Raw genomic sequence first — 27,447 nt, 5'->3', positions numbered from 1 at the left:
TGTTCTAAGGTGCAATTAAAACCCAGGAGGGCATGGAGCTACCTGCCAGAGAGCAGCAGGTAAGCGCATAGTCCCTCCTGTTAGCCCTCAATGTCTACGTGTATTTAAAATTGAGAGGTGGGCAACGATGCCAGGGGTGAGGTGTACACCCTGATGGTAACTTGGACTCCGTGTATTGTGCCCACCCCCAAGATCCTATATGTATGCGTAATGAGGGTGTGCGTAATGTGAATGTCTAAGTTGTGGGATAAAATTGAGGCAGAGGCAGCCAGAAGGGGACAGAGGGGGGGGGGGGGGGGGGTAGCCTCCTCTGCACCCTGGTGACATACCCCTACTCCAAGGCCATGCATGTGTGGGTGGTTGTGATGGAGCGGGAGGAGGGAGGCAGCTGGAGATGGGGAGGGAAGGAAGGGAGGGCCAGGTGACCCCTCCCTGGGGCCAGCTCCACCGCTGACCCCAGTAGGCACTCCCACACTCCGCGATCTGCCAGGGAAAAGGGGGCCCAGGCCCATCCAGACCGGGGCCCAGCGCAGCAGCGCCCCCCGGCCCCACAGAGCCCGGGACAGTCCACCCAACCCCACCACAGAGAAAACTGCACCCACCCCACCATCCACTCGTCTTCCAGACTACATGAGACAATAGACGTCCAGGCTGAGATCTTCCTCCACCTCTCCTGTATCTCCCCCTCCTGCAGAGTGTTCCTGAGGGGAGGAAAGCTCCTGCAAGGTGTAACAATCTCCCCCACCGGTTGAAGAGCCCCACAGGCGACTCGACACACCGGCGACACCCTGCGCCAGGGATGGGCTCCCATGCACCCACCCGCCCACAACCCCGGCAACACACAAACCAGGACCCAAGGCCCCGAGGCCCTCGCCCAGAGATGGAGCGCCCCCAGACCCTCACGCCCATCCCCGACCCACCCAGGGGCAGACAGGCTACCAGGTCAGTAACCCATGTCCATCATCACAGACCCTCCCCTAGCCCCGCTGCACGCAGCCACGAGGAAATAGTCAGAAAAGAGCCCCCAACCGGACATGACCGCTACCCCGGGTTGAGCCCCCCAAGGAAGATTCCTCCGGGGAACCCCCCGACGCCCTAAGCCTGTCCCTGCCCCCACACCAATCACAACATTGAAGGCGGGACAAAACTATGACCCCCCACCCCCACTAGGTGATGGAGCCGATCAAAGGAGCCCAGAGCAATTGATCTGATGTGGTGGCCGAGGCTGTATCAAAACTAATGTAATCTAATAGATAATTTTTTTTTAATATATACACATATATGTTTCTATCTATCCATACATACGTATATACACACATACGCACATATACACATTTTCAATAACCCCATTAACACCTCAAGGATACACAACCAACAATTATATATATATATATATATATATATATATATATATATATATATATATATATATATATACCCATACCAACATACCCGTGCATGCGCACACTCATGAAAATATTAGACAAGAACACCCTATCAAATCTCTACCTTGACATTGAGTGAAGTGTTTGTTTCATCATCCTTCACAACTCATCAACCAGGTGTCACAAACTGCAGCAGGACAGTACAAAGCATGTCATACTGGATGGCTGCAACAACCAGAGTTTTACCTACCTTTGGTATTTCGTGACAGCATGAGCGTAATATTTACTGAACAGAGTCGTCTTCTGTAATCTTTTCAGATTCAGATTCAGAACACTGTATTTATTTTCAAGGGGCAATTAGGATACTGAGCTTTCCAACCGTACATACAATACACAAACATCACATTGGGGAGACGGGTCAGGCTAGGTAGCTGGCCGGTCAGCCGCTAGAGCAGCGACCCGGAACCAAACAGCAGAAAATGCACAACATCAGGAAAGATGAGGAGAAAAAAGAACTCCTCCCAGACTGAGCTCCAACAGGGAGATCAGTTTGAGAACAGAAAAAAAATGACCTTAGCGCAGAGCACATGAAAACTCTTAATGCGCCATAGAAACACATGACAAGCAACAGGGATGGGTAAAAGGTGAGAGACAGGCGGTGTAGACAGTGCATCCGGGCCTGCAGCATTTGTGCTGGTCCCCTCGACCCACCGTCTGCACCGGGAGGGGATAAGCATGCTTAGGATGGGAAGGAACAGTCTAAACACCGTCTGTTATCAGGGTGAGATTTGTTATGTTCAGCTCCAGCCTTGAGACCACAGCTGGCGCCGGTATGTTAGCCGCATGAAATGATGGTGGCTTTCTTTGGTGCGAACAACTGCATGTCAATTTCACAGCTGATCTAACAGTCCGTCACTCGTCTCTCAATCTCCCGTTGGAGAGCCACGAGCTTCTCCGAGAGGTTATCGGTTTTGTGCTCAAAGAGCAAAGTCTGAGAACTCACGACCGCCATGAGCTTCTTCAAGATGTTATCCGTGCTGCGTTCAATGAGCCCATTTTGAGAAGTCACGACCCGTCCCATTGTTTCAGTCACAGCGGGCAGCCTTGTGGGGGTTTGAACAGCTGATTCCGTTTTCTTTAATCTTCAATAAGCCAGGGCCAAACCAGCTCAGATCAGCTAGAACCCTTTGCTGCTGTGAATGTCCGTGCTGCTATATTTCAGGATCAGGCTCTAAATGTACAAATGGATCTGAGAAGATTTCCAATCATGTTTCTACTAGATTTACAGTTTGTTTTCATGTCTTCTGACTCAGATGGTGGAGCAGGTGGAGCTTACAAGGAGTAAGTGCTGCTATAGAAGAATAGTTGTGTTTTAATTAAGCTATTTAGTTAACCAATAATTGTATTGCATGCTGGCATTAAAAATGTTTTATTTGACTGATTTAATTGTTTGTTTGTTTTCTTCCAGACTGAGCGGCTGTAACCTCTCAGAGAGAAGCTGTGATGCTCTGTCCTCAGTTCTCAACTCCCAGTCCTCTAGTCTGAAAGAGCTGGACCTGAGTAACAATGACCTGCGGGATTCAGGTGTGAAGCTTCTGTCTGCTGCACTGCAGAGTCCACATTGTACACTGGAAACTCTCAGGTCAGGATCCAAACACATCATTAAATAATATTATTGTACAAACAACCAAGCTTTATAGAATTGGCAGGTGAACTTTTCTTTATCTTTGGATTGCTTAGGAGATTCTTAATTACTGTCTGAACATGTTTTTACAGTCACATATTTTGTTTTAATGGTCAAACAGAATTATTGTTCAGTTCAATGAGCAGGTAGCTGTGATATTCATAATAATGAGGTATATTTGTATTAAAGATGACTAAACTTGTAGGATAATGTAGGGGATCATAAACGACAGTAATAACTAACCACCACCTCACCATTTGGGTTGGTAGCTACATGTTGATTGATGAAGTCATTTTCTTCTTCCTCCATTTCTACCTTATTAACATCAGATTAAAAGCTGCACAGAGACAAGCACTGGACATGTTTAGCCTAGCTTAGTACAAGGACTGGACATGGGGGAAACGGTTCTCATCACTGGATCAAAACATGAAAACAAATCTGAATTAAAGTTTTGTTGAAGTGAACTGTGGTGGTGCCCAGTGTTCCCTCTAAGCTGCGCTCGTGCAACTGTGCGCTGCTGGCACGTCTCTGCGCACAGAAAATCTGTGTTGCACACAAAAAAAATCAAATCTCAATTGAAATTAAATCTTCAACAATTCTGTTTTGCAGTGTTACTCAGTGACTGGCTGCTCCCATATGGGATTAGAACGATGCCACCTTATCCCATAGTCCAGCCAATCATGCGATTCACATTCGTATATACGCAGCTAATCAACGTCGCTGACAGGCTATGACAGCGTCCTTATGTGCCAACACCGGTGTTATATCGAGCAAAGTGGCTGATGATGAGGTGAAGCCACGTTAATGGCAACCTGTACAACCATTGGAGATGTGAGCAGGACAGACGGAGCAACTGACGGAAAAAGTGTGGACTTTATACCAGTTTTTAAATTGTGTTATCGGCCACGTAAAACCAGAGTTATGATAAAATATCTGCAATGTTTGGTTTTCTTCCTGAATAGTATTGTTGTTTATAACAACGATAGTATTCAGTATTTATTGCAACAGACTTTGTTGTTTGCAAAAATCAGTTACTTTTTTGAAGAAGTAACTATATAATTAATTGCCCAACATTGGTCATTATATCCTGTATTTTGCAGACAGAGTTACAGACTCTCTCCCAGACCACAGACTCATAATACAAGTCAGAGCTTTATAAAAATAGAAAAAATAAAGTTGTGTTTTTAAAATTGGAGTTCAAGTTATTTTTACTTCCAATAGTGTTAACATGCTACAGGTCATGAACAAGGTTGTTTTTAATTTTCATTGTAAGTGTGCTAAAACAGTTAATTAACAGTAGTCTAACATAAATGTAAATGCTGTAATTTGATTACTTTAATAAACCATGTAACTTGGATGGATAAGATGCTGGCGTGACCACAGTGCACACGTCTGCTGTTGCTCACAGTGGTCCAAGGGACGCTCAGGGAGTTTGTGTGTTCGCTCAGACACATGAAACATTAGAGGGAACATTGGCGGTGACTGGCAGGGAAAAGGGGAATGATAAGACTTACTGTAAATATAATTATGTATGTATTGAAAAAGGAACAACTAAAATGTTCCAGCTGAAAAATGAAATCAGTTTCAGTTTATGAGCTCTGTTTGTTTTCTTTACAATTCCAATGTTTTATTTTGAAATGACCTGCTCGTTCCTGTTTAGAGTTGATGAGCTGATGTGGGTGAGAGGATTCAGGCAGCCTGACAGGGTTGATGTCCAGGTCTTCCCTGCTTGTCCTGATATACATAAACATGAGTATCCTTGCAGGTCAGATCTCATCAGTCACACCTGTTAGTGCAGCTCTCCTCTAAATTGTAGTGCTTGTAAAACTAGGATGATTTTAGGAGCCTGGACCGCAGATCTAAGAGAAGATATGACTTGTAAAGACTAAACCAACATATTAGAGGTGTTCGCACTAACATAGATAAATACTCAGATTTACACCTTTAGTGTCTCACAAAGGGTTAAAAGTGTCTTCTAAGTGAAGCTACCAGGTTCAGGTCCAGCTCTGTTTATCTGGAGCTGCAGTAAATGATCCGTCCTCACAAAGCAACACAGACACCAGATATGCAAACACAGCATCATACAACACAACCAAGAGATCCAAAGAATTATCTCTGCATTTCTGTGGCTGATGCTGCTGAAACGAAGCTGTTTGACACCTTGTTGTTCTGCACTTTGGGACCTGAAGAGGAACCTGAACCTCTGTGCAGAGGGTTCAACTCTGAGGATTCCTGTTCAGTTTTTTTTTATTTCACACAGCAAAACTTAACAACTTTATGATAAATGTACGACTTCAATGTGAAAAATTCATTTTTTTTCTCTTATTTGTTTGAAGCTGCTTCCTGTTGGCTTCAGCTGTTTGGAGTTTCCATTTTCTAAACTTCTACATTCTGAACCTTCTTCAGCTCTGAACAGATGATGAAACACTGAATGATTTCAAGCTCACACTTTGTCTAATAAACTTACATCTTTCATTTTTTATTCAGATTGAAGGACTGTGATTTGTCAGAGATCAGCTGTGATTATCTGGCCGCAGCGCTGAAGTCCAACCCCTCGTATCCCAGAGTGCTGGACCTGAGTGGAACCTACAACAACCTACAGGATTCAGGAGTGAAGCAGCTGTGTGTTCTTCTGGAGAATCCACAATGTCGATTTGAAACTCTGAGGTCAGTCACATGTTTTAGTTGTGCTGAGATGAATATGATGTGAAAGTTGTGCTGACACTGTGGATCAGTAGGCCCACACACCTCTATACAGGATGTCTGGTTCTACTCTTTGTAGAACTTCTGATCCCTGATCCTCTGAGTGTGACTCAGTAGATAATGCAGAGTTCTGAGCTGATGTGGGTGAGAGGACTCAGGCAGCCTGACAGAGCTGATGTCCAGGTCTTCCCTGCTTGTCCTGATATACATAAACATGAGTATCCTTGCAGGTCAGACCTCATCAGTCACACCTGTTAGTGCAGCTCTCCTCTAGATTGTAGTGCTTGTAAAACTAGGATGATTTTAGGAGCCTGGACCGCAGATCTAAGGGAAGATATGACTTGGAAAGACTAAACCAACATATTAAAGGTGTTCGCACTAACATAGATTAATACTCAGATTTACACCTTTAGTGTCTCACAAAGGGTTAAAAGTGTCTTCTAAGTGAAGCTACCAGGTTCAGGTCCAGCTCTGTTTATCTGGAGCTGCAGTAAATGATCCGTCCTCACAAAGCAACACAGACACCAGATATACAAACACAGCATCATACAACACAATCAAGAGATCCAAAGAATTATCTCTGCATTTCTGTGGCTGATGCTGCTGGAACGAAGCTGTTTGAAACCTTGTTGTTCTGCACTTTGGGACCTGAAGAGGAACCTGAACCTCTGTGCAGAGGGTTCAACTCTGACGATTCCTGTTCAGTTTTTTTTATTTCACACGGCAAAAATTGACAACTTTATGACAAATGTACGACTTCAATGTGAAAAATTCATTTTTTTCTCTTGTTTGTTTGAAGCTGCTTCCTGTCTGCTTCAGCTGTTTGGAGTTTCCATTTTCTAAACTTCTACATTCTGAACCTTCTTCAGCTCTGAACAGATGATGAAACACTGAATGATTTCAAGCTCACACTTTGTCTAATAAACTTACATCTTTCATTTTTTATTCAGATTGAAGGACTGTGATTTGTCAGAGATCAGCTGTGATTATCTGGCAGCAGCGCTGAAGTCCAACCCCTCGTATCCCAGAGTGCTGGACCTGAGTGGAACCTACAACAACCTGCAGGATTCAGGAGTGAAGCAGCTGTGTGTTCTTCTGGAGAATCCACAATGTCGATTTGAAACTCTGAGGTCAGTCACATGTTTTAGTTGTGCTGAGATGAATATGATGTGAAAGTTGTGCTGACACTGTGGATCAGTAGGCCCACACACCTCTATACAGGATGTCTGGTTCTACTCTTTGTAGAACTTCTGATCCCTGATCCTCTGAGTGTGACTCAGTAGATAATGCAGAGTTCTGAGCTGATGTGGGTGAGAGGACTCAGGCAGCCTGACAGAGCTGATGTCCAGGTCTTCCCTGCTTGTCCTGATATACATAAACATGAGTATCTTTGCAGGTCAGACCTCATCAGTCACACCTGTTAGTGCAGCTCTCCTCTAGATTATAGTGCTTGTAAAACTAGGATGATTTTAGGAGCCTGGACCGCAGATCTAAGGGAAGATATGACTTGGAAAGACTAAACCAACATATTAAAGGTGTTCGCACTAACATAGATTAATACTCAGATTTACACCTTTAGTGTCTCACAAAGGGTTAAAAGTGTCTTCTAAGTGAAGCTACCAGGTTCAGGTCCAGCTCTGTTTATCTGGAGCTGCAGTAAATGATCCGTCCTCACAAAGCAACACAGACACCAGATATACAAACACAGCATCATACAACACAATCAAGAGATCCAAAGAATTATCTCTGCATTTCTGTGGCTGATGCTGCTGGAACGAAGCTGTTTGAAACCTTGTTGTTCTGCACTTTGGGACCTGAAGAGGAACCTGAACCTCTGTGCAGAGGGTTCAACTCTGACGATTCCTGTTCAGTTTTTTTTATTTCACACGGCAAAAATTGACAACTTTATGATAAATGTACGACTTCAATGTGAAAAATTCATTTTTTTCTCTTGTTTGTTTGAAGCTGCTTCCTGTCTGCTTCAGCTGTTTGGAGTTTCCATTTTCTAAACTTCTACATTCTGAACCTTCTTCAGCTCTGAACAGATGATGAAACACTGAATGATTTCAAGCTCACACTTTGTCTAATAAACTTACATCTTTCATTTTTTATTCAGATTGAAGGACTGTGATTTGTCAGAGATCAGCTGTGATTATCTGGCAGCAGCGCTGAAGTCCAACCCCTCGTATCCCAGAGTGCTGGACCTGAGTGGAACCTACAACAACCTGCAGGATTCAGGAGTGAAGCAGCTGTGTGTTCTTCTGGAGAATCCACAATGTCGATTTGAAACTCTGAGGTCAGTCACATGTTTTAGTTGTGCTGAGATGAATATGATGTGAAAGTTGTGCTGACACTGTGGATCAGTAGGCCCACACACCTCTATACAGGAAGTCTGGTTCTACTCTTTGTAGAACTTCTGATCCCTGATCCTCTGAGTGTGACTCAGTAGATAATGCAGAGTTCTGAGCTGATGTGGGTGAGAGGACTCAGGCAGCCTGACAGAGCTGATGTCCAGGTCTTCCCTGCTTGTCCTGATATACATAAACATGAGTATCCTTGCAGGTCAGACCTCATCAGTCACACCTGTTAGTGCAGCTCTCCTCTAGATTGTAGTGCTTGTAAAACTAGGATGATTTTAGGAGCCTGGACCGCAGATCTAAGGGTAGATATGACTTGGAAAGACTAAACCAACATATTAAAGGTGTTCGCACTAACATAGATTAATACTCAGATTTACACCTTTAGTGTCTCACAAAGGGTTAAAAGTGTCTTCTAAGTGAAGCTACCAGGTTCAGGTCCAGCTCTGTTTATCTGGAGCTGCAGTAAATGATCCGTCCTCACAAAGCAACACAGACACCAGATATACAAACACAGCATCATACAACACAATCAAGAGATCCAAAGAATTATCTCTGCATTTCTGTGGCTGATGCTGCTGGAACGAAGCTGTTTGAAACCTTGTTGTTCTGCACTTTGGGACCTGAAGAGGAACCTGAACCTCTGTGCAGAGGGTTCAACTCTGACGATTCCTGTTCAGTTTTTTTTATTTCACACGGCAAAAATTGACAACTTTATGACAAATGTACGACTTCAATGTGAAAAATTCATTTTTTTCTCTTGTTTGTTTGAAGCTGCTTCCTGTCTGCTTCAGCTCTTTGGAGTTTCCATTTTCTAAACTTCTACATTCTAAACCTTCTTCAGCTCTGAACAGATGATGAAACACTGAATGATTTCAAGCTCACACTTTGTCTAATAAACTTACATCTTTCATTTTTTGTTCAGATTGAAGGACTGTGATTTGTCAGAGATCAGCTGTGATTATCTGGCAGCAGCGCTGAAGTCCAACCCCTCGTATCCCAGAGTGCTGGACCTGAGTGGAACCTACAACAACCTGCAGGATTCAGGAGTGAAGCAGCTGTGTGTTCTTCTGGAGAATCCACAATGTCGATTTGAAACTCTGAGGTCAGTCACATGTTTTAGTTGTGCTGAGATGAATATGATGTGAAAGTTGTGCTGACACTGTGGATCAGTAGGCCCACACACCTCTATACAGGAAGTCTGGTTCTACTCTTTGTAGAACTTCTGATCCCTGATCCTCTGAGTGTGACTCAGTAGATAATGCAGAGTTCTGAGCTGATGTGGGTGAGAGGACTCAGGCAGCCTGACAGAGTTGATGTCCAGGTTTTCCCTGCTTGTCCTGATATACATACAGTGGGGCAAAAAAGTATTTAGTCAGCCACCAATTGTGCAAGTTCCCCCACCTAAAATGATGACAGAGGTCAGTAATTTGCACCAGAGGTACACTTCAACTGTGAGAGACAGAATGTGAAAAAAAAATCCATGAATTCACATGGTAAGATTTGTAAAGAATTAATTCGTAAATTAGGGTGGAAAATAAGTATTTGGTCACCTCAAACATGGAAAATCTCTGGCTCTCACAGACCTGTAACATCTTCTGTAAGACGGTTTTCTGTCCCCCACTTGTTACCTGTATGAATGGCACCTGTTTGAACTCATCATCTGTATAAAAGACACCTGTCCACAGCCTCAAACAGTCAGACTCCAAACTCCGCCATGGCCAAGACCAAAGAGCTTTCGAAGGACACCAGGAAAAGTATTGTAGACCTGCACCAGACTGGGAAGAGTGAATCTACAATAGGCAAGCAGCTTGGTGTGAAAAAATCAACTGTGGGAGCAATCATCAGAAAATGGAAGACATACAAGACCACTGATAATCTCCCACGATCTGGGGCTCCACGCAAGATCTCATCCCGTGGGGTCAAAGTGATCATGAGAATGGTGAGCCAAGATCCCAGAACCACACAGGGGGACCTGGTGAATGACCTGCAGAGAGCTGGGACCAAAGTAACAAAGGTCACCATCAGTAACACACTACAACGGCAGGGAATCAAATCCCGCAGTGCCAGACGTGTTCCGCTGCTGAAGCCAGTGCATGTCCAGGCCCGTCTGAAGTTTGCCAGAGAGCACATGGATGATACAGCAGAGGATTGGGAGAATGTCATGTGGTCAGATGAAACCAAAGTAGAACTTTTTGGTATAAACTCAACTCGTCGTGTTTGGAGGACGAAGAATACTGAGTTGCATCCCAAGAACACCGTACCTACTGTGAAGCATGGGGGTGGAAACATCATGCTATGGGGCTGTTTTTCTGCCAAGGGGACAGGACGACTGATCTGTGTTAAGGACAGAATGAATGGGGCCATGTATCGTGAGATTTTGAGCCAAAACCTCCTTCCATCAGTGAGAACTTTGAAGATGAAACGAGGCTGGGTCTTCCAACATGACAATGATCCAAAACACACCGCCTGGGCAACAAAGGAGTGGCTCCGTAAGAAGCATTTGAAAGTCCTGGAGTGGCCTAGCCAGTCTCCAGACCTCAACCCCATAGAAAATCTGTGGCGGGAGTTGAAAGTCCGTGTTGCTCGGCGACAGCCCCAAAACATCACTGCTCTCGAGAAGATCTGCATGGAGGAATGGGCCAAAATACCAGCTACTGTGTGTGCAAACCTGGTAAAGACCTATAGTAAACGTTTGACCTCTGTTATTGCCAACAAAGGTTATGTTAAAAAGTATTGAGTTGTATTTTTGTTATTGACCAAATACTTATTTTCCACCCTGATTTACCAATAAATTCTTTACAAATCCTACCATGTGAATTCATGGATTTTTTTTCACATTCTGTCTCTCACAGTTGAAGTGTACCTCTGGTGCAAATTACTGACCTCTGTCATCATTTTAGGTGGGGGAACTTGCACAATCGGTGGCTGACTAAATACTTTTTTGCTCCACTGTAGAATAGAATAGAATAGAATAGAATTCAACTTTATTGTCATTGCACATGCACAGGTACAGGGCAACGAAATGCAGTTTGCATCCATCCAGAAGTGCTTTAGTGATATAGGTATATTACAATATATATTAGCAATAGTATAGATATGTAAGTATATTACAGAAATGGGTCTATTATGGTATGTTATAATGTACACGGTATGAAGTATGTTGTGAATATTCTATAACTAAGTATGTACAGGCTGTAGTGAGTACAAGCTATGTACAGGCTATGAACAGGATATAAATATGAAAAACTATACAGAATATGAAATAAATAACTTAACAGAAATCTGAGATATACAGCTATACAGAAATGGGAACTATGCAAGTTGTAAACAGTTGTAGGATTAAAGATTATTGAATGTACAGAATGATTATTTACACAGAGCTATACAGTAGTGCAGTTAAGATAAGTGAGGGTGTAGATAGTTTCTACAGAGGCTATATAAAGTGCTAGTGGTTGTGAGTGGTGGTTCACTCCATGTTATTATTGTGTGTTTGAGGGTACAGTTGTCCATTGAGGGTGTGTGTATGTTCAGTGCATGAGTTTAACGTGGGTCAGATGTCAGGAGGCAGAGTTCAGGAGTCTGACATCTGTGGGGAAGAAGCTGTTCCGGTACCTGGTGGTCTTAGTCCGGAGGCTCCTGTGGCGCCTCCCAGAGGGCAGGAGGGTGAAGAGTCCATGTGATGGGTGACTGGGGTCTTTGATGATTTTCCCAGCCCTTTTCAGACACCGCTTCCTGTAGATGTCTTTTATGGCAGGAAGTGGTGCTCCGGCGATGCGCTGGGCAGTTTTCACGACCCTCTGCAACACCTTCCTGTCCGAGGCTGAGCAGTTCCCGTACCAGACTGTTATACAGTTGGTCAGGATGCTCTCGATAGTGCAACGACAGAAGTTCACCAGGATGTCTGAGGACAGGTGGTTCTTCCTCAGAGTCCTCAAGAAGAAGAGGCGCTGGTGAGCCTTCTTGACCAGCTTGGAGCAGTTGGTCGTCCAGGTGAGATCCTCGAAGATGTGGACTCCCAGGAACTTGAAGCTGCTCACACGCTCCACAGCCGTCCCCTTAATGTGGATGGGTGGATGTGGGTCAGCATTCCTCCTGTAGTCCACGATGAGCTCCTTGGTCTTCTCGGTGTTAAGCAGCAGGATGTTTGTGTCGCACCACTCAGCCAGACGATCCACCTCCTCCCTGTAGGCGGCCTCATCGTTGTCACTGATGAGGCCAATCACCGTGGTGTCATCTGCAAACTTAATGATGGTGTTGGAACCATCAGCAGGTCTGCAGTCGTGGGTGAAGAAGGAGTAGAGGAAAGGGCTCATCACACAGCCTACATAAACATGAGTATCCTTGCAGGTCAGATCTCATCAGTCACACCTGTTTGTGCAGCTCTCCTCTAGATTGTAGTGCTTGTAAAACTAGGATGATTTTAGGAGCCTGGACCGCAGATCTAAGAGAAGATATGACTTGGAAAGACTAAACCAACATATTAAAGGTGTTTGCACTAACATAGATTAATACTCAGATTTACACCTTTAGTGTCTCACAAAGGGTTAAAAGTGTCTTCTAAGTGAAGCTACCAGGTTCAGGTCCAGCTCTGTTTATCTGGAGCTGCAGTAAATGATCCGTCCTCACAAAGCAACACAGACACCAGATATGCAAACACAGCATCATACAACACAACCAAGAGATCCAAAGAATTATCTCTGCATTTCTGTGGCTGATGCTGCTGGAACGAAGCTGTTTGAAACCTTGTTGTTCTGCACTTTGGGACCTGAAGAGGAACCTGAACCTCTGTGCAGAGGGTTCAACTCTGAGGATTCCTGTTCAGTTTTTTTTTTTTATTTCACACGGCAAAACTTGACAACTTTATGATAAATGTACGACTTCAATGTGAAAAATTCATTTTTTTCTCTTGTTTGTTTGAAGCTGCTTCCTGTTGGCTTCAGCTCTTTGGAGTTTCCATTTTCTAAACTTCTACATTCTGAACCTTCTTCAGCTCTGAACAGATGATGAAACACTGAATGATTTCAAGCTCACACTTTTTCTAATAAACTTACATCTTTCATTCTTTATTCAGATTGAAGGACTGTGATTTGTCAGAGATCAGCTGTGATTATCTGGCAGCAGCGCTGAAGTCCAACCCCTCGTATCCCAGAGTGCTGGACCTGAGTGGAACCTACAACAACCTGCAGGATTCAGGAGTGAAGCAGCTGTGTGTTCTTCTGGAGAATCCACGATGTCGATTTGAAACTCTGAGGTCAGTCACATGTTTTAGTTGTGCTGAGATGAATATGATGTGAAAGTTGTGCTGACACTGTGGATCAGTAGGCCCACACACCTCTATACAGGAAGTCTGGTTCTACTCTTTGTAGAACTTCTGATCCCTGATCCTCTGAGTCTGACTCGGTAGATAATGCAGAGTTCTGAGCTGATGTGGGTGAGAGGAGTCAGGCAGCCTGACAGTTGATGTCCAGGTCTTCACTGCTTGTCCTGATATACATAAACATGAGTATCCTTGCAGGTCAGACCTCATCAGTCACACCTGTTAGTGCAGCTCTCCTCTAGATTATAGTGCTTGTTAAACTAGGATGATTTTAGGAGCCTGGACCGCAGATCTAAGGGTAGATATGACTTGGAAAGACTAAACCAACCTATTAGAGGTGTTCGCACTAACATAGATTAATACTCAGATTTACACCTTTGGTGTCTCACAAAGGGTTAAAAGTGTCTTCTAAGTGAAGCTACCAGGTTCAGGTCCAGCTCTGTTTATCTGGAGCTGCAGTAAATGATCCGTCCTCACAAAGCAACACAGACACCAGGGCCCTTTTTCAGGAAGCCGGTTTAGTGGAAAAACTGAGTAAGTATACCCTGAGTTAACGAAAACTCTGGGTTTTCGGTTTCACAAAGCGAGTTCAGATGAAGCCTCAGTGAGTCACTATGACGACACACTCCGTGAAGCTAACCTGCCCCCTAGCAGGTTTACCACAACTAACCCTGACTGTCTCCGCCCCTTTGTCGGAAACCTGACAGTAGGAAGTGTCGGACATGGCGTGCCTCTTCCTTGAAGAGCCAGTAGATCGTGAAGCCCAAATTCTCCGCAGAGCTCTCCGCCGGGAGAGAGTGATCAGAGCGCGTTTGGACATCTTATCATTTCCTGATGATTTCCTGTGCGAACGTTACCGTTTCTCAGCACAATCTATAAGTTATTTGAATAACATCCTCAGGCCATATATTACGCATGTGACACATCGCGGACATGCTCTCAGTTCATTACATATTATTTGTATTGCACTTCGGTTTTTTGCAAATGGGAGCTTTCTGTATAATATTGGTGACGCTGAGCACGTTTCCAAGGCTACCGTCTGTCGGGCAGTCAGGAATGTTACAGTTGCACTGAAACGTCTCCTGCACTCGTTTGTGGTGTTCCCCGGTCATAGACCCACAAGATTTATCAAAGAGGGATGCCACAAAATTGCAGGTATCAGGATGACCAAAACTTAATTTATGATGTGGTGATACTTGGACTACTACTTAAATTGTACATTTATTTTCAGGGTTCCCAGGCGTGATTGGCTGTACAGATGGCACTCACATTCCAATCATTGCTCCTTCAGTAAATGAAGGAGACTATGTGAACAGGAAGTCTTTCCACAGCATTAATGTACAGGTACATAGTTCCCTGTAGCATTTCAAACTAACAAATTATTTCATTATAGTAATGGATGCTAATCTGTGTTCTCTGCACTGTGAAGATCATATGTGATGCTGCCAACATTATCACAAATGTGGAAGCCAAGTGGCCAGGCTCTGTCCATGACTCACAAATATTCCGTGAATGTACACTGAGCACAAAATTTGGACATGGTGAGTTGAGAATACTTTAAAATATATAAAGACCAATTGCTTCAGGGACATTTGAACTGAAGTGTATCCTTCTGTCTTAGGAGAGTTCACTGGCTACTTGCTTGGTGATAGGGGGTATCCATGTTTACCCTATTTGCTTACCCCTTACCCTGACCCTGAACCGGGCCCACAGCAGCGATATAATCTGGCTAATTGCAGGACAAGAGCCAGAATTGAAATGACTATTGGAATGCTTAAGGCCCGGTTCCAGTGCCTGCAAAGACTCAGGGTCACCCCAGAAAGGGCATGTGACATTATTGTGGCATGTGTGATCCTTCACAACATTGCCACAATTAGAGGAGAACACTGTCCTTCTGAACCAAACATCAGCAGTGATCCAAACCATGAACATCCTGACCCTCCCACGGACATACAAGATGGAAGCGCAGTCAGAGACACCATATGTCACAATCGTTTCTTTTGACCCATCACCTCAACATGTTGAAAGAAGAATAAACAGATTTTTTGTTCAACTGGCTTTATTGGTCGCCTGTATTTCCTGTACACAAAGTATTAAAAGATGTCAACCTCATAAAGTGTCTCTGTTGCTTCCTCCTCTGTAACAGCTGTCAATGTTTCTTCATTATTTTCCTGTAGTAAAGAAATAAACAACATTGCTGTTCTACTGTAAACTCATATAATCTGTGGAGTATTACTCACAACTGCATGTTGGTCTGGCTCAACAGGAGGCTGCACCAGATGCAGTACACCACCACCATCAACTGATAGAATATGAGGTTTATACAGGTCACTTATAACTTACAAGGGACCAAATGGCAATTAACAAACATACCAATCACCTTACACTTCATTGTCATTATGCTCTCAAAGACAACCAAGACTGAGGGAAGGCAAAATCAGTTGGAAAATAACTTCACCACAAAATAATCCATTATGGTAAAGAGTTTAACAAATGAATGAGTAGCACTGCAAAGGTGACTGTGAAGAAAGGATGTATGCACATCATGTATTATTTAGAATTTACCCCCTATGTAGGCACTTGTGTCTTGCGGGGTTATTGACTCAGAGGATGTCCCCGCAGAGATGCCTTCGGCCACAGGGCGCCCACTGTTTTGGCTGAGGGCCAACTGCTCAGCCTCTGTGAGTGGTGGTGGTAGAGGACCCCCACCTGTTTTTCGGGCCTCCGCTTTTTTTCTGTTGGCTATAACGGGCCACATTTGAGTATACAGAGTAAGCAAATATGTACTTGTAATGTGCTCAGATAATTTCAATAAGTGCTTACAGAAAGAAAATTAATGTAGCCTCTAACTGCAGTTGATTTACATCGGACAAACAGACCAAGCACTATGGCTCATAATACAATTACACCTTACCTGTTTGGACTATATTTTTATATTTCATTTTTACTTGCTGCCAGGCACGTTTGGGGCCTGTTGGGTTGCACCTGCGCTCACATCACATCACAGAATAAAATGTATAAAATAACAAATAAAATAACATATGATAAAAAAATAACGTGTTAAATGGGTGGAAATCCCTAGATCAATGTTTATATTAACACTCACGCATTGACTCTGTCGGCTATGTTTTGCCATGCATGCTTCCTGTCTTTTGCAGCTGTGGCTGTGTTACTTTTTTCCGCGTAATTTGCGTGTTATAGGGCATATGCTCCCATCAGAATTTCGGCCTCAAGCGCTGTGAAATACATTGACCGCGCCTTCTTTCCCTCCGTCTCCATGGTGACTCGCTTAATCTGTGCTCCGCTTATCAGGGCTTTATGTATCCTCGTCCGCGCGCTTCACTTGGGGTTAAAGCAACTCCGCGCTGACTGAACTACTTGTTATCAGCCTTTCTGAAACCGAATATTCCGAGTTGGACAGTTCGGGGTTACTCAACCCTGCGTATCGTTTTTCACTCTGAGTTTTCCAAACCGGCTTCCTGAAACAGGGCCCTGATATGCAAACACAGCATCATACAACACAACCAAGAGATCCAAAGAATTATCTCTGCATTTCTGTGGCTGATGCTGCTGGAACGAAGCTGTTTGAAACCTTGTTGTTCTGCACTTTGGGACCTGAAGAGGAACCTGAACCTCTGTGCAGAGGGTTCAACTCTGAGGATTCCTGTTCAGCTTTTTTTATTTCACACAGCAAAACTTGACAACTTTGTGATAAATGTACGACTTCAATGTGAAAAATTCATTTTTTTCTCTTGTTTGTTTGAAGCTGCTTCCTGTTGGCTTCAGCTCTTTGGAGTTTCCATTTTCTAAACTTCTACATTCTGAACCTTCTTCAGCTCTGAACAGATGATGAAACACTGAATGATTTCAAGCTCACACTTTGTCTAATAAACTTACATCTTTCATTCTTTATTCAGATTGAAGGACTGTGATTTGTCAGAGATCAGCTGTGATTATCTGGCAGCAGCGCTGAAGTCCAACCCCTCGTATCCCAGAGTGCTGGACCTGAGTGGAACCTACAACAACCTGCAGGATTCAGGAGTGAAGCAGCTGTGTGTTCTTCTGGAGAATCCACAATGTCGATTTGAAACTCTGAGGTCAGTCACATGTTTTAGTTGTGCTGAGATGAATATGATGTGAAAGTTGTGCTGACACTGTGGATCAGTAGGCCCACACACCTCTATACAGGAAGTCTGGTTCTACTCTTTGTAGAACTTCTGATCCCTGATCCTCTGAGTGTGACTCAGTAGATAATGCAGAGTTCTGAGCTGATGTGGGTGAGAGGACTCAGGCAGCCTGACAGAGTTGATGTCCAGGTCTTCCCTGCTTGTCCTGATATACATAAACATGAGTATCCTTGCAGGTCAGGGGCCCGTTCTTCGTACCTCGCTAAGTAGGTTAGCCGGATTAGATTGTTGACGATTTCGCGTGATCCTGGATCAGTCGGTTCCCCGAAGCTCATCCGGGACTTGCTGTCATAGCAACAGAGCCGTAAGCGTAAACCTGCTCGGGAGCAGGTTTACTTTATGTAAACAGGATTAGATCGCGGCCACGCAGGTATGTCCGCGTCATTTATACGAAAGCAACAGCGATAAATAAATAACATCAATGTAACTGAAGATAATGCAGCACTTGATCCTTTCATTGATTCCATACAGATACATACAGGTCATTTCCTAAAAAAGGGAAATGTACTATTAACATTCTATTACATGTATGTGATTATTACAGATGTAATTCATATTTCAGAGTAGTAATTGTAAATTACTTCGTGTAATCAAGATGAGAGACCACGGCTATAAAATCCAAGGTGGATTTGGGAAGCCTGTCGCAGCCATGTCCTGTCCGTTTACGCGACCAACCCATTGCGGAAGGTGCAAGATTGATAAGGAGAGTTTTCAGAATCCAGCGTATATTGCGGGATAGACAGGATCCTTTAGCTCAGCGCGACAGTGTGCTCATAGAGAGATATCGATTTTCCCGTGAGGATATTATTTACTTAACCAACTTGTTGACGAGGGGGTGCAGGACCACCACCTGTCTTTGTTTGCTCTGCCCTTTTCTTGGTTGCTGTTATAAACAAACAAACAGATTATTTCAGGGTCTCTTTCCAAGAGACGAAAAGCAATATAAGTGATAAATATTACCATTCTGTAGAATATTCTTATATTACACTTTTACTTGTTCCCATGTTCTAGTGGGTCCTGTTGTGGCTCTAATGTGAAAGAGGATATAATATAACAATATAATATAATGTAATATAATATTGGATAATATAGTGTGATATGATAAATCTACCCTACCGCCTACTGGTGTTGGCCAGAGGGGCCGATGGCGCAATATGGCAGCCTGGCTTCTGTCAGTCTGCCCCAGGGCAGCTGTGGCTACAACCGTAGCTGCCTCCACCAGTGTATGAATGTGAGAGTGAATGAATAGTGGCATTGTAAAGCGCTATATAAATCCAATATATTATTATTATTATTATTAAATTACTTACGAGTTTAATTTGTCAGCAACTTTCTGCCAGCCCTCTCTCCTTGCTTTTGCAGCCTTTGCAGTGTTCCCTTGCGTTCTGATTAAACTCTGAAACTCCTGAAATCCCTCACTCAAGAGTTCTTGCTCTGCTGCCGAAAAATACCGAGCCGAGCGCGCTCCTTCGACATTTTCGCCGACCAATCAGAGGGTTGCCGATCAATGTTTCTACTATCGATGCGTAGCCCCTTTTACGACACCCAGTGATGTCACATTACTGCGTCCAGCTGTAGTAATCGTCAACAGCAGGTGTGTTCGGGGAACCGGATTAGCGAGCTCACGGTTAGCGCGATGATTTGATCTTGGATGTGTCATTTGATCTTGGATGTAGTAAGCGACGTACGAAGAACGGGCCCCAGATCTCATCAGTCACACCTGTTAGTGCAGCTCTCCTCTAAATTGTAGTGCTTGTTAAACTAGGATGATTTTAGGAGCCTGGACCACAGATGTAAGGGAAGATATGACTTGGAAAGACTAAACCAATCTATTAGAGGTGTTCGCACTAACATAGCTTAATACTCAGATTTACACCTTTAGTGTCTCACAAAGGGTTGAAAAGTGAATGTGCACAGAGAGGTTGGTGGTGAGACGGGCACTTCCAGCACTGTAGATGTGTTCCAGCTCAGTGTTCATGGAAATAATCCGGAGAGCAGGATTCCTTGATGAATGTCACATCTTCTTAAAGTTATAATCCACAAGGAAAACTGTGAAATTGTCGATCTGATATCTACCCAACCAATCAGGTGTTTACATGCCCTTCACTGAACTCCAGCCCCACCTTATTATCAGTTTCTCTCTCTTTTACTTCTGAATTATCTTCACTTCACATTTCAGTCAGTTCAGATTTCATTAGCACGTTCACTTTAGCATAATCCATTTTAATCCAAACACCTTTCTCTTTAAACTCTGTTTGTCAGTCACAGTATATCCAGTACAATCCTCTTTTTCACTGCGTCACACACATTCAGAGATCAGAGTGTCCTGTGTGTGCTCTCATTCACTCACACTCACTCTCATATGGCTGAAGTCTGTTTGTACACAGGCTGTCAGCCTGCCTGAGTTAGGCCTGTCTCTAAAATCATTATTTTATTACTTTTATTCTGATTCATCAAAGCCAAACGCAAACATATTTATATTTACTGATTATGTTCTCATCAATAATTAACAGTCAGTACATTCAGATATGAATCATAATTCAGTGTTTAACATATTATCACAGATGGACTGCACAGGAGATCTCCTTTATGAAGAAACTGTGAAAGTTTGTCCAACAGTGGGAAACATTTCAGAGAACATCTCAGAGAATATCTGTGAAGCAGAAACTAAACATAATAATAGAAGAAAAGCCAAATAATGATCCAAATCCTGCTCTGAGACTATCAGACAGTAAAGGCTTCCAAAGACTGCTCACCTCTCAGACTTACTTAAAGATGCTGGTGCTGTCCACAGATCAGCTGACCTGGTGAGTCTCCATGATCAGCTTTGTTTTTTGGAGATAAAGACTGAGCCCTTTAGAGCTTCAGTTCTCCAGAGCAGCAGGATGTCTGAGGTCTGCAGAAACACAAAAACACAGCAGCTAAAAATAGTTGTTCAAAGAAAACGAGGTGGGAGCTGCTGATTCCTGAGCTTTGATACTGGATTAGCTTCAGTAGTTATTCCAATCACTGCTGTAGGAGCTGCATTTAGTCACAGCTGACTGTCTTCTTTGAACAATCACAATGACTACTGTTCTAAAAAACAAGCACACAAAGAACCAATGAGAGTGTAGAACATGATAAAGAGCTCCTGTGATGGTGGCAAAGAAATGAGCAGCAGACGGCCGTCTACATGTTGTAGTGGTTTACAGTCACCAGGGGGCGCCGTCACGGTCACGCAGTCAGTGGGCTGCTCTGCTTGTGCTGTTGTTGGTGAAGCTGAAGTGAAAGCGAATGTTAAAACAATGAAAAGTGTCCACTGCAGCCTCCATCTGAGCTTGTCATGTTCTTCTTCTTTGATCCTTCGTGTTTGTGCTGAACACTGCTGTCGCTCTCTTCCCTGTTCCCGCCCACTTTCTAACCAATCAGCATTGGAGCGTGCACAGTGTCGTCCACACTGAGCTTTGTTGTGAGCGCATGGACTCGTCTGCAGAACATTTGTATGGGCTCAAAATGTGGTCATAAATATTTTGTACTTGTAAATCAGGATTTGTATGTGTAAAAAGAATTTGTGTGTGCGTGAAAAAAAGATTTGTGTGTGGACTTAGCCAAAAAAAACCCTGCAAGTTACAAGTACGAATTTTGACCCTATTTTTCTTCCTTTCATCTGATTGGTCAATGTCATGTCAATCACAAATGTAACTATCCAATCAGAGAACAGATGGGTTTGGCTGTCGGAGGGGCACTTTTTTGACCTGACGTTCCCGTCACAAGTGTCTTCTAAGTGAAGCTACCAGGTTCAGGTCCAGTTCTGTTTATCTGGAGCTGCAGTAAATGATCCGTCCTCACAAAGCAACACAGACACCAGATATGCAAACACAGCATCATACAACACAACCAAGAGATCCAAAGAATTATCTCTGCATTTCTGTGGCTGATGCTGCTGGAACGAAGCTGTTTGAAACCTTGTTGTTCTGCACTTTGGGACCTGAAGAGGAACCTGAACCTCTGTGCAGAGGGTTCAACTCTGAGGATTCCTGTTCAGTTTTTTTTTTATTTCACACAGCAAAACTTGACAACTTTATGATAAATGTACGACTTCAATGTGAAAAATTCATTTTTTTCTCTTGTTTGTTTGAAGCTGCTTCCTGTTGGCTTCAGCTGTTTGGAGTTTCCATTTTATAAACTTCTACATTCTGAACCTTCTTCAGCTCTGAACAGATGATGAAACACTGAATGATTTCAAGCTCACACTTTGTCTAATAAACTTACATCTTTCATTTTTTATTCAGATTGAAGGACTGTGATTTGTCAGAGATCAGCTGTGATTATCTGGCAGCAGCGCTGAAGTCCAACCCCTCGTATCCCAGAGTGCTGGACCTGAGTGGAACCTACAACAACCTGCAGGATTCAAGAGTGAAGCAGCTGTGTGTTCTTCTGGAGAATCCACGATGTCGATTTGAAACTCTGAGGTCAGTCACATGTTTTAGTTGTGCTGAGATGAATATGATGTGAAAGTTGTGCTGACACTGTGGATCAGTAGGCCCACACACCTCTGTACAGGAAGTCTGGTTCTACTCTTTGTAGAACTTCTGACCCCTGATCCTCTGAGTCTGACTAAGTAGATAATGCAGAGTTCTGAGCTGATGTGGGTGAGAGGACTCAGGCAGCCTGACAGAGTTGATGTCCAGGTCTTCCCTGCTTGTCCTGATATACATAAACATGAGTATCCTTGCAGGTCAGATCTCATCAGTCACACCTGTTAGTGCAGCTCTCCTCTAGATTATAGTGCTTGTTAAACTAGGATGATTTTAGGAGCCTGGACCGCAGATCTAAGGGAAGATATGACTTGGAAAGACTAAACCAACCTATTAGAGGTGTTCGCACTAACATAGCTTAATACTCAGATTTACACCTTTAGTGTCTCACAAAGGGTTAAAAGTGTCTTCTAAGTGAAGCTACCAGGTTCAGGTCCAGCTCTGTTTATCTGGAGCTGCAGTAAATGATCCGTCCTCACAAAGCAACACAGACACCAGATATGCAAACACAGCATCATACAACACAACCAAGAGATCCAAAGAATTATCTCTGCATTTCTGTGGCTGATGCTGCTGGAACGAAGCTGTTTGAAACCTTGTTGTTCTGCACTTTGGGACCTGAAGAGGAACCTGAACCTCTGTGCAGAGGGTTCAACTCTGAGGATTCCTGTTCAGTTTTTTTTTTTTATTTCACACGGCAAAACTTGACAACTTTATGATAAATGTACGACTTCAATGTGAAAAATTCATTTTTTTCTCTTGTTTGTTTGAAGCTGCTTCCTGTTGGCTTCAGCTCTTTGGAGTTTCCATTTTCTAAACTTCTACATTCTGAACCTTCTTCAGCTCTGAACAGATGATGAAACACTGAATGATTTCAAGCTCACACTTTTTCTAATAAACTTACATCTTTCATTCTTTATTCAGATTGAAGGACTGTGATTTGTCAGAGATCAGCTGTGATTATCTGGCAGCAGCGCTGAAGTCCAACCCCTCGTATCCCAGAGTGCTGGACCTGAGTGGAACCTACAACAACCTGCAGGATTCAAGAGTGAAGCAGCTGTGTGTTCTTCTGGAGAATCCACGATGTCGATTTGAAACTCTGAGGTCAGTCACATGTTTTAGTTGTGCTGAGATGAATATGATGTGAAAGTTGTGCTGACACTGTGGATCAGTAGGCCCACACACCTCTGTACAGGAAGTCTGGTTCTACTCTTTGTAGAACTTCTGACCCCTGATCCTCTGAGTCTGACTAAGTAGATAATGCAGAGTTCTGAGCTGATGTGGGTGAGAGGACTCAGGCAGCCTGACAGAGTTGATGTCCAGGTCTTCCCTGCTTGTCCTGATATACATAAACATGAGTATCCTTGCAGGTCAGATCTCATCAGTCACACCTGTTAGTGCAGCTCTCCTCTAGATTATAGTGCTTGTTAAACTAGGATGATTTTAGGAGCCTGGACCGCAGATCTAAGGGAAGATATGACTTGGAAAGACTAAACCAACCTATTAGAGGTGTTCGCACTAACATAGCTTAATACTCAGATTTACACCTTTAGTGTCTCACAAAGGGTTAAAGGTGTCTTCTAAGTGAAGCTACCAGGTTCAGGTCCAGCTCTGTTTATCTGGAGCTGCAGTAAATGATCCGTCCTCACAAAGCAACACAGACACCAGATATGCAAACACAGCATCATACAACACAACCAAGAGATCCAAAGAATTATCTCTGCATTTCTGTGGCTGATGCTGCTGGAACGAAGCTGTTTGAAACCTTGTTGTTCTGCACTTTGGGACCTGAAGAGGAACCTGAACCTCTGTGCAGAGGGTTCAACTCTGAGGATTCCTGTTCAGCTTTTTTTATTTCACACAGCAAAACTTGACAACTTTATGATAAATGTACGACTTCAATGTGAAAAATTCATTTTTTTCTCTTGTTTGTTTGAAGCTGCTTCCTGTTGGCTTCAGCTGTTTGGAGTTTCCATTTTATAAACTTCTACATTCTGAACCTTCTTCAGCTCTGAACAGATGATGAAACACTGAATGATTTCAAGCTCACACTTTGTCTAATAAACTTACATCTTTCATTTTTTATTCAGATTGAAGGACTGTGATTTGTCAGAGATTAGCTGTGATTATCTGGCAGCAGCGCTGAAGTCCAACCCCTCGTATCCCAGAGTGCTGGACCTGAGTGGAACCTACAACAACCTGCAGGATTCAGGAGTGAAGCAGCTGTGTGTTCTTCTGGAGAATCCACGATGTCAATTTGAAACTCTGAGGTCAGTCACATGTTTTAGTTGTGCTGAGATGAATATGATGTGAAAGTTGTGCTGACACTGTGGATCAGTAGGCCCACACACCTCTATACAGGATGTCTGGTTCTACTCTTTGTAGAACTTCTGATCCCTGATCCTCTGAGTGTGACTCAGTAGATAATGCAGAGTTCTGAGCTGATGTGGGTGAGAGGACTCAGGCAGCCTGACAGAGTTGATGTCCAGGAGTCCGTTCTTCGTACCTCGCTAAGTAAGTTAGCTGGATTTGATAGTTGACGATTTCGCGTGTTCCTGGATCGTTCGTTTCCTTGAAGCTCATCCGAGACTTGCTGTCATAGCAAAGGAGCCGTAAGCGTAAACCTGCTCGGGAGCAGGTTTACTTTATGTAAACAGGATTAGATCGTGGCCACGCAGGTATGTCCGCTTCATTTATACGAAAGCAACAGCGATATTCCACCACTGTTTCACCATAAATAAATAACATCAATGTAACTAAAGATAATGCAGCACTTGATCCTTTTATTGATTTCACACAGATATATACAGGTCATTTCCTAATAATGGGAAATGTACTATTAACATTCTATTACATGTATGTGATTATTACAGATGTAATTCATATTTCAGAGTAGTAATTGTAAATTATTTTGTGTAATCAAGATGAGAGACCACGGCTATAAAAGCGAAGGTGGATTTGGGAAGCCTGTCGCAGCCATGTCCTGTCCGTATACGCGAGCCACCCATTGCGGAAGGTGCAAGATTGATAAGGAGAGTTTTCAGAATTCTTTTTTTGCTCTGCCCTTTTCTTGGTTGCTGTTATGAACAAACAAACAGATTATTTCAGGGTCTCTTTGCAAGAGACTAAAAGCAATATAAGTGATAAATATTACCATTCTGTAGAATATTCTTATATTTCACTTTTACTTGTTCCCATGTTCTAGTGGGTCCTGTTGTGGCTCTAATGTGAAAGGGGATATAATATAACATATTATAATATAATATAATGTAATATAATATTGGATAATATAGTGTGATATGATAAATTTACCCTACCGCCTACTGGTTTTAGCAAGAGGGGCCGATGGCGCAATATGGCAGCCTGGCTTCTGTCAGTCTGCCCCAGGGCAGCTGTGGCTACAACCGTAGCTGCCTCCACCAGTGCGTGAATGTGAGAGTGACTGAATAGTGGCATTGTCATGCGCTTTGGGTGCCTTGAAGAGCGCTATATAAATCCACTCCATTATTATTGTTATTATTAAATTACTTACGAGTTTAAAGGAGGCGGTGTAGCTATTTATGTTAAATCAAGATTTAATGCTTCGATTGTTCTGTCCCAATCGATATGCAAACAAATGGAGTTTTTGGCCTTGAATGTAGATATTGCTAATACTCTTTCGATAACCATTGCTGGGTGTTACAGGCCCCCATCTGCTTCAAAAGAGGCATTATCTTCATTAAAGCACCTTTTGACTAAATTAAATTACACTGGACTACTAATGGCTGGAGATTTGAACTGGGACTGGCTAAATGCAACTTCAGGGGAATTTAAAGAATTTTGTGATTCAATTAATCTTACCCAGCTAGTCTATCTTCCTACCAAACCAAATCTTAAATGCCCTGAAAAGTCCACATTAATTGATTTGGTTTTAACAAATGTACCTCATAAATTCTCTTCGCTTGGTGTTTTCTGTAATGACCTAAGTGATCACTGTGTTGTTTCTGTTTGTAGAAATGCTAAAATTCCAAAATGTAAGCCACGCATAGTGTGCAAAAGGAATCTTAAACAATTTAATGAACAGGCTTTTCATCATGATTTGTCAGTAGTTGATTGGGAAAAAAATCGGACTATTACCAGATGTAGAGCTAGCTTGGACATATTTTAAGGAAAGTTTTATGGAAATTGTTAATAAACATGCACCCTTACGGAAAGTTAGAATTAAAGGTCAAGAAAATCCCTGGTTTTCGCAGACACTCGCTGTTAGGTGACGGCTGTGTGTGGACAGGGATAGGACCCAAGATGCAGACTCCAGAGAGAAACTTAAACCAAAACAGCTTTAATGCTGAACTCAAACATAACATAACTGGAAAAACGTCAAAAATAAACTAACACTGGCGGATTGAGAAAACACACAGCAAAATAAACGGTAGATCGTGACACGGACACAGAGAAACACAGGGCTTAAATACACAGAGGGAGCAATCAGGGAATGAGTAACAGGAGGGAAACACAGCTGGGACAAATCAGAACTGACGAGACCAAAGAAGCGTAAACTGAACACACTGAGATAAGACAGAGACCTTCAAAGTAAAACAGGAAGCACATAACACAGACTGAACAAAGACACAGACTCACATGCAGGCACTACAAAGGGAACAGAGACGTGGGACCAGGGCAGACACAGACACTGACTGGATGTGGGGATACAGCAGACAGGGGAGACAGCAACAAAGGAACACAGACAGAAAACCAAAACACTAAAACTCTAACCAAACCCCACCCAGAGGACCTTAACTAAGAAAAATCCTAAAACCCATAAAGCAAAGCTAGAATATAATGAAATAACAAAATCAAAGAACCAAAAACACAAAACACTGGGTCAACGACCCAGGGACCCTAACACTCGCAGATAGTATACACAAGCGTAATAGAACATGGGACAAGGCGAGACAGACAGATACTTCTACTGATTGGTCTGTTTTCAAACAGCTTAGAAATAAATGCACTTCTCTTATTAAAAAGGCCAAATCTGAATACTTTATGTCTGTCACCACTGAGAACCTCAACGATCCACAGAAATTTTGGAAAGTAATCAAGTCTTTTTCTGCCAATAAAATGACTCAATCTTTTACAACAAATTTAGGAAAGGTTTCAGTCTCAATTGATGATAAAACTGAAATTTTGAATTGCTTTAATGAGCACTTTTATCAGTGGGTTCCTTGTTTGATTCTGCAGAAACTTTTTTTTAACAAATTCTTGCCCAGAATTCTCTATGTTTTCTGGAGACCGTTTTAACGTTGTACCCTTGACTG

The 27,447-nt window shown here is 43.0% G+C and overlaps 1 protein-coding gene across 1 annotated transcript in view; it reads left to right on the top strand.

Annotated features, from left to right (window-relative positions):
- Positions 1 to 24,763, top strand: part of LOC113018504 (NACHT, LRR and PYD domains-containing protein 12-like) — a 55,302-nt gene extending 30,539 nt beyond the window's left edge. The window contains exons 8-17 of the mRNA XM_026161572.1: positions 2,854 to 3,027; positions 5,557 to 5,736; positions 6,723 to 6,902; positions 7,889 to 8,068; positions 9,055 to 9,234; positions 13,204 to 13,383; positions 17,367 to 17,546; positions 21,908 to 22,087; positions 23,078 to 23,257; positions 24,244 to 24,763. Coding sequence (XP_026017357.1) covers positions 2,854 to 3,027; positions 5,557 to 5,736; positions 6,723 to 6,902; positions 7,889 to 8,068; positions 9,055 to 9,234; positions 13,204 to 13,383; positions 17,367 to 17,546; positions 21,908 to 22,087; positions 23,078 to 23,257; positions 24,244 to 24,466 — 1,837 coding nt within the window. The 3' untranslated portion in view covers positions 24,467 to 24,763. The remainder of the gene's footprint in view (positions 1 to 2,853; positions 3,028 to 5,556; positions 5,737 to 6,722; positions 6,903 to 7,888; positions 8,069 to 9,054; positions 9,235 to 13,203; positions 13,384 to 17,366; positions 17,547 to 21,907; positions 22,088 to 23,077; positions 23,258 to 24,243) is intronic.
- The last annotated feature ends 2,684 nt before the right edge of the window (positions 24,764 to 27,447 follow it).

The sequence above is a fragment of the Astatotilapia calliptera genome, unplaced genomic scaffold (genome assembly GCF_900246225.1).
Source record: "Astatotilapia calliptera unplaced genomic scaffold, fAstCal1.2 U_scaffold_91, whole genome shotgun sequence".
Lineage (NCBI taxonomy): Eukaryota > Metazoa > Chordata > Actinopteri > Cichliformes > Cichlidae > Astatotilapia > Astatotilapia calliptera.
This window is presented reverse-complemented; position numbering and strand designations above follow the sequence as displayed.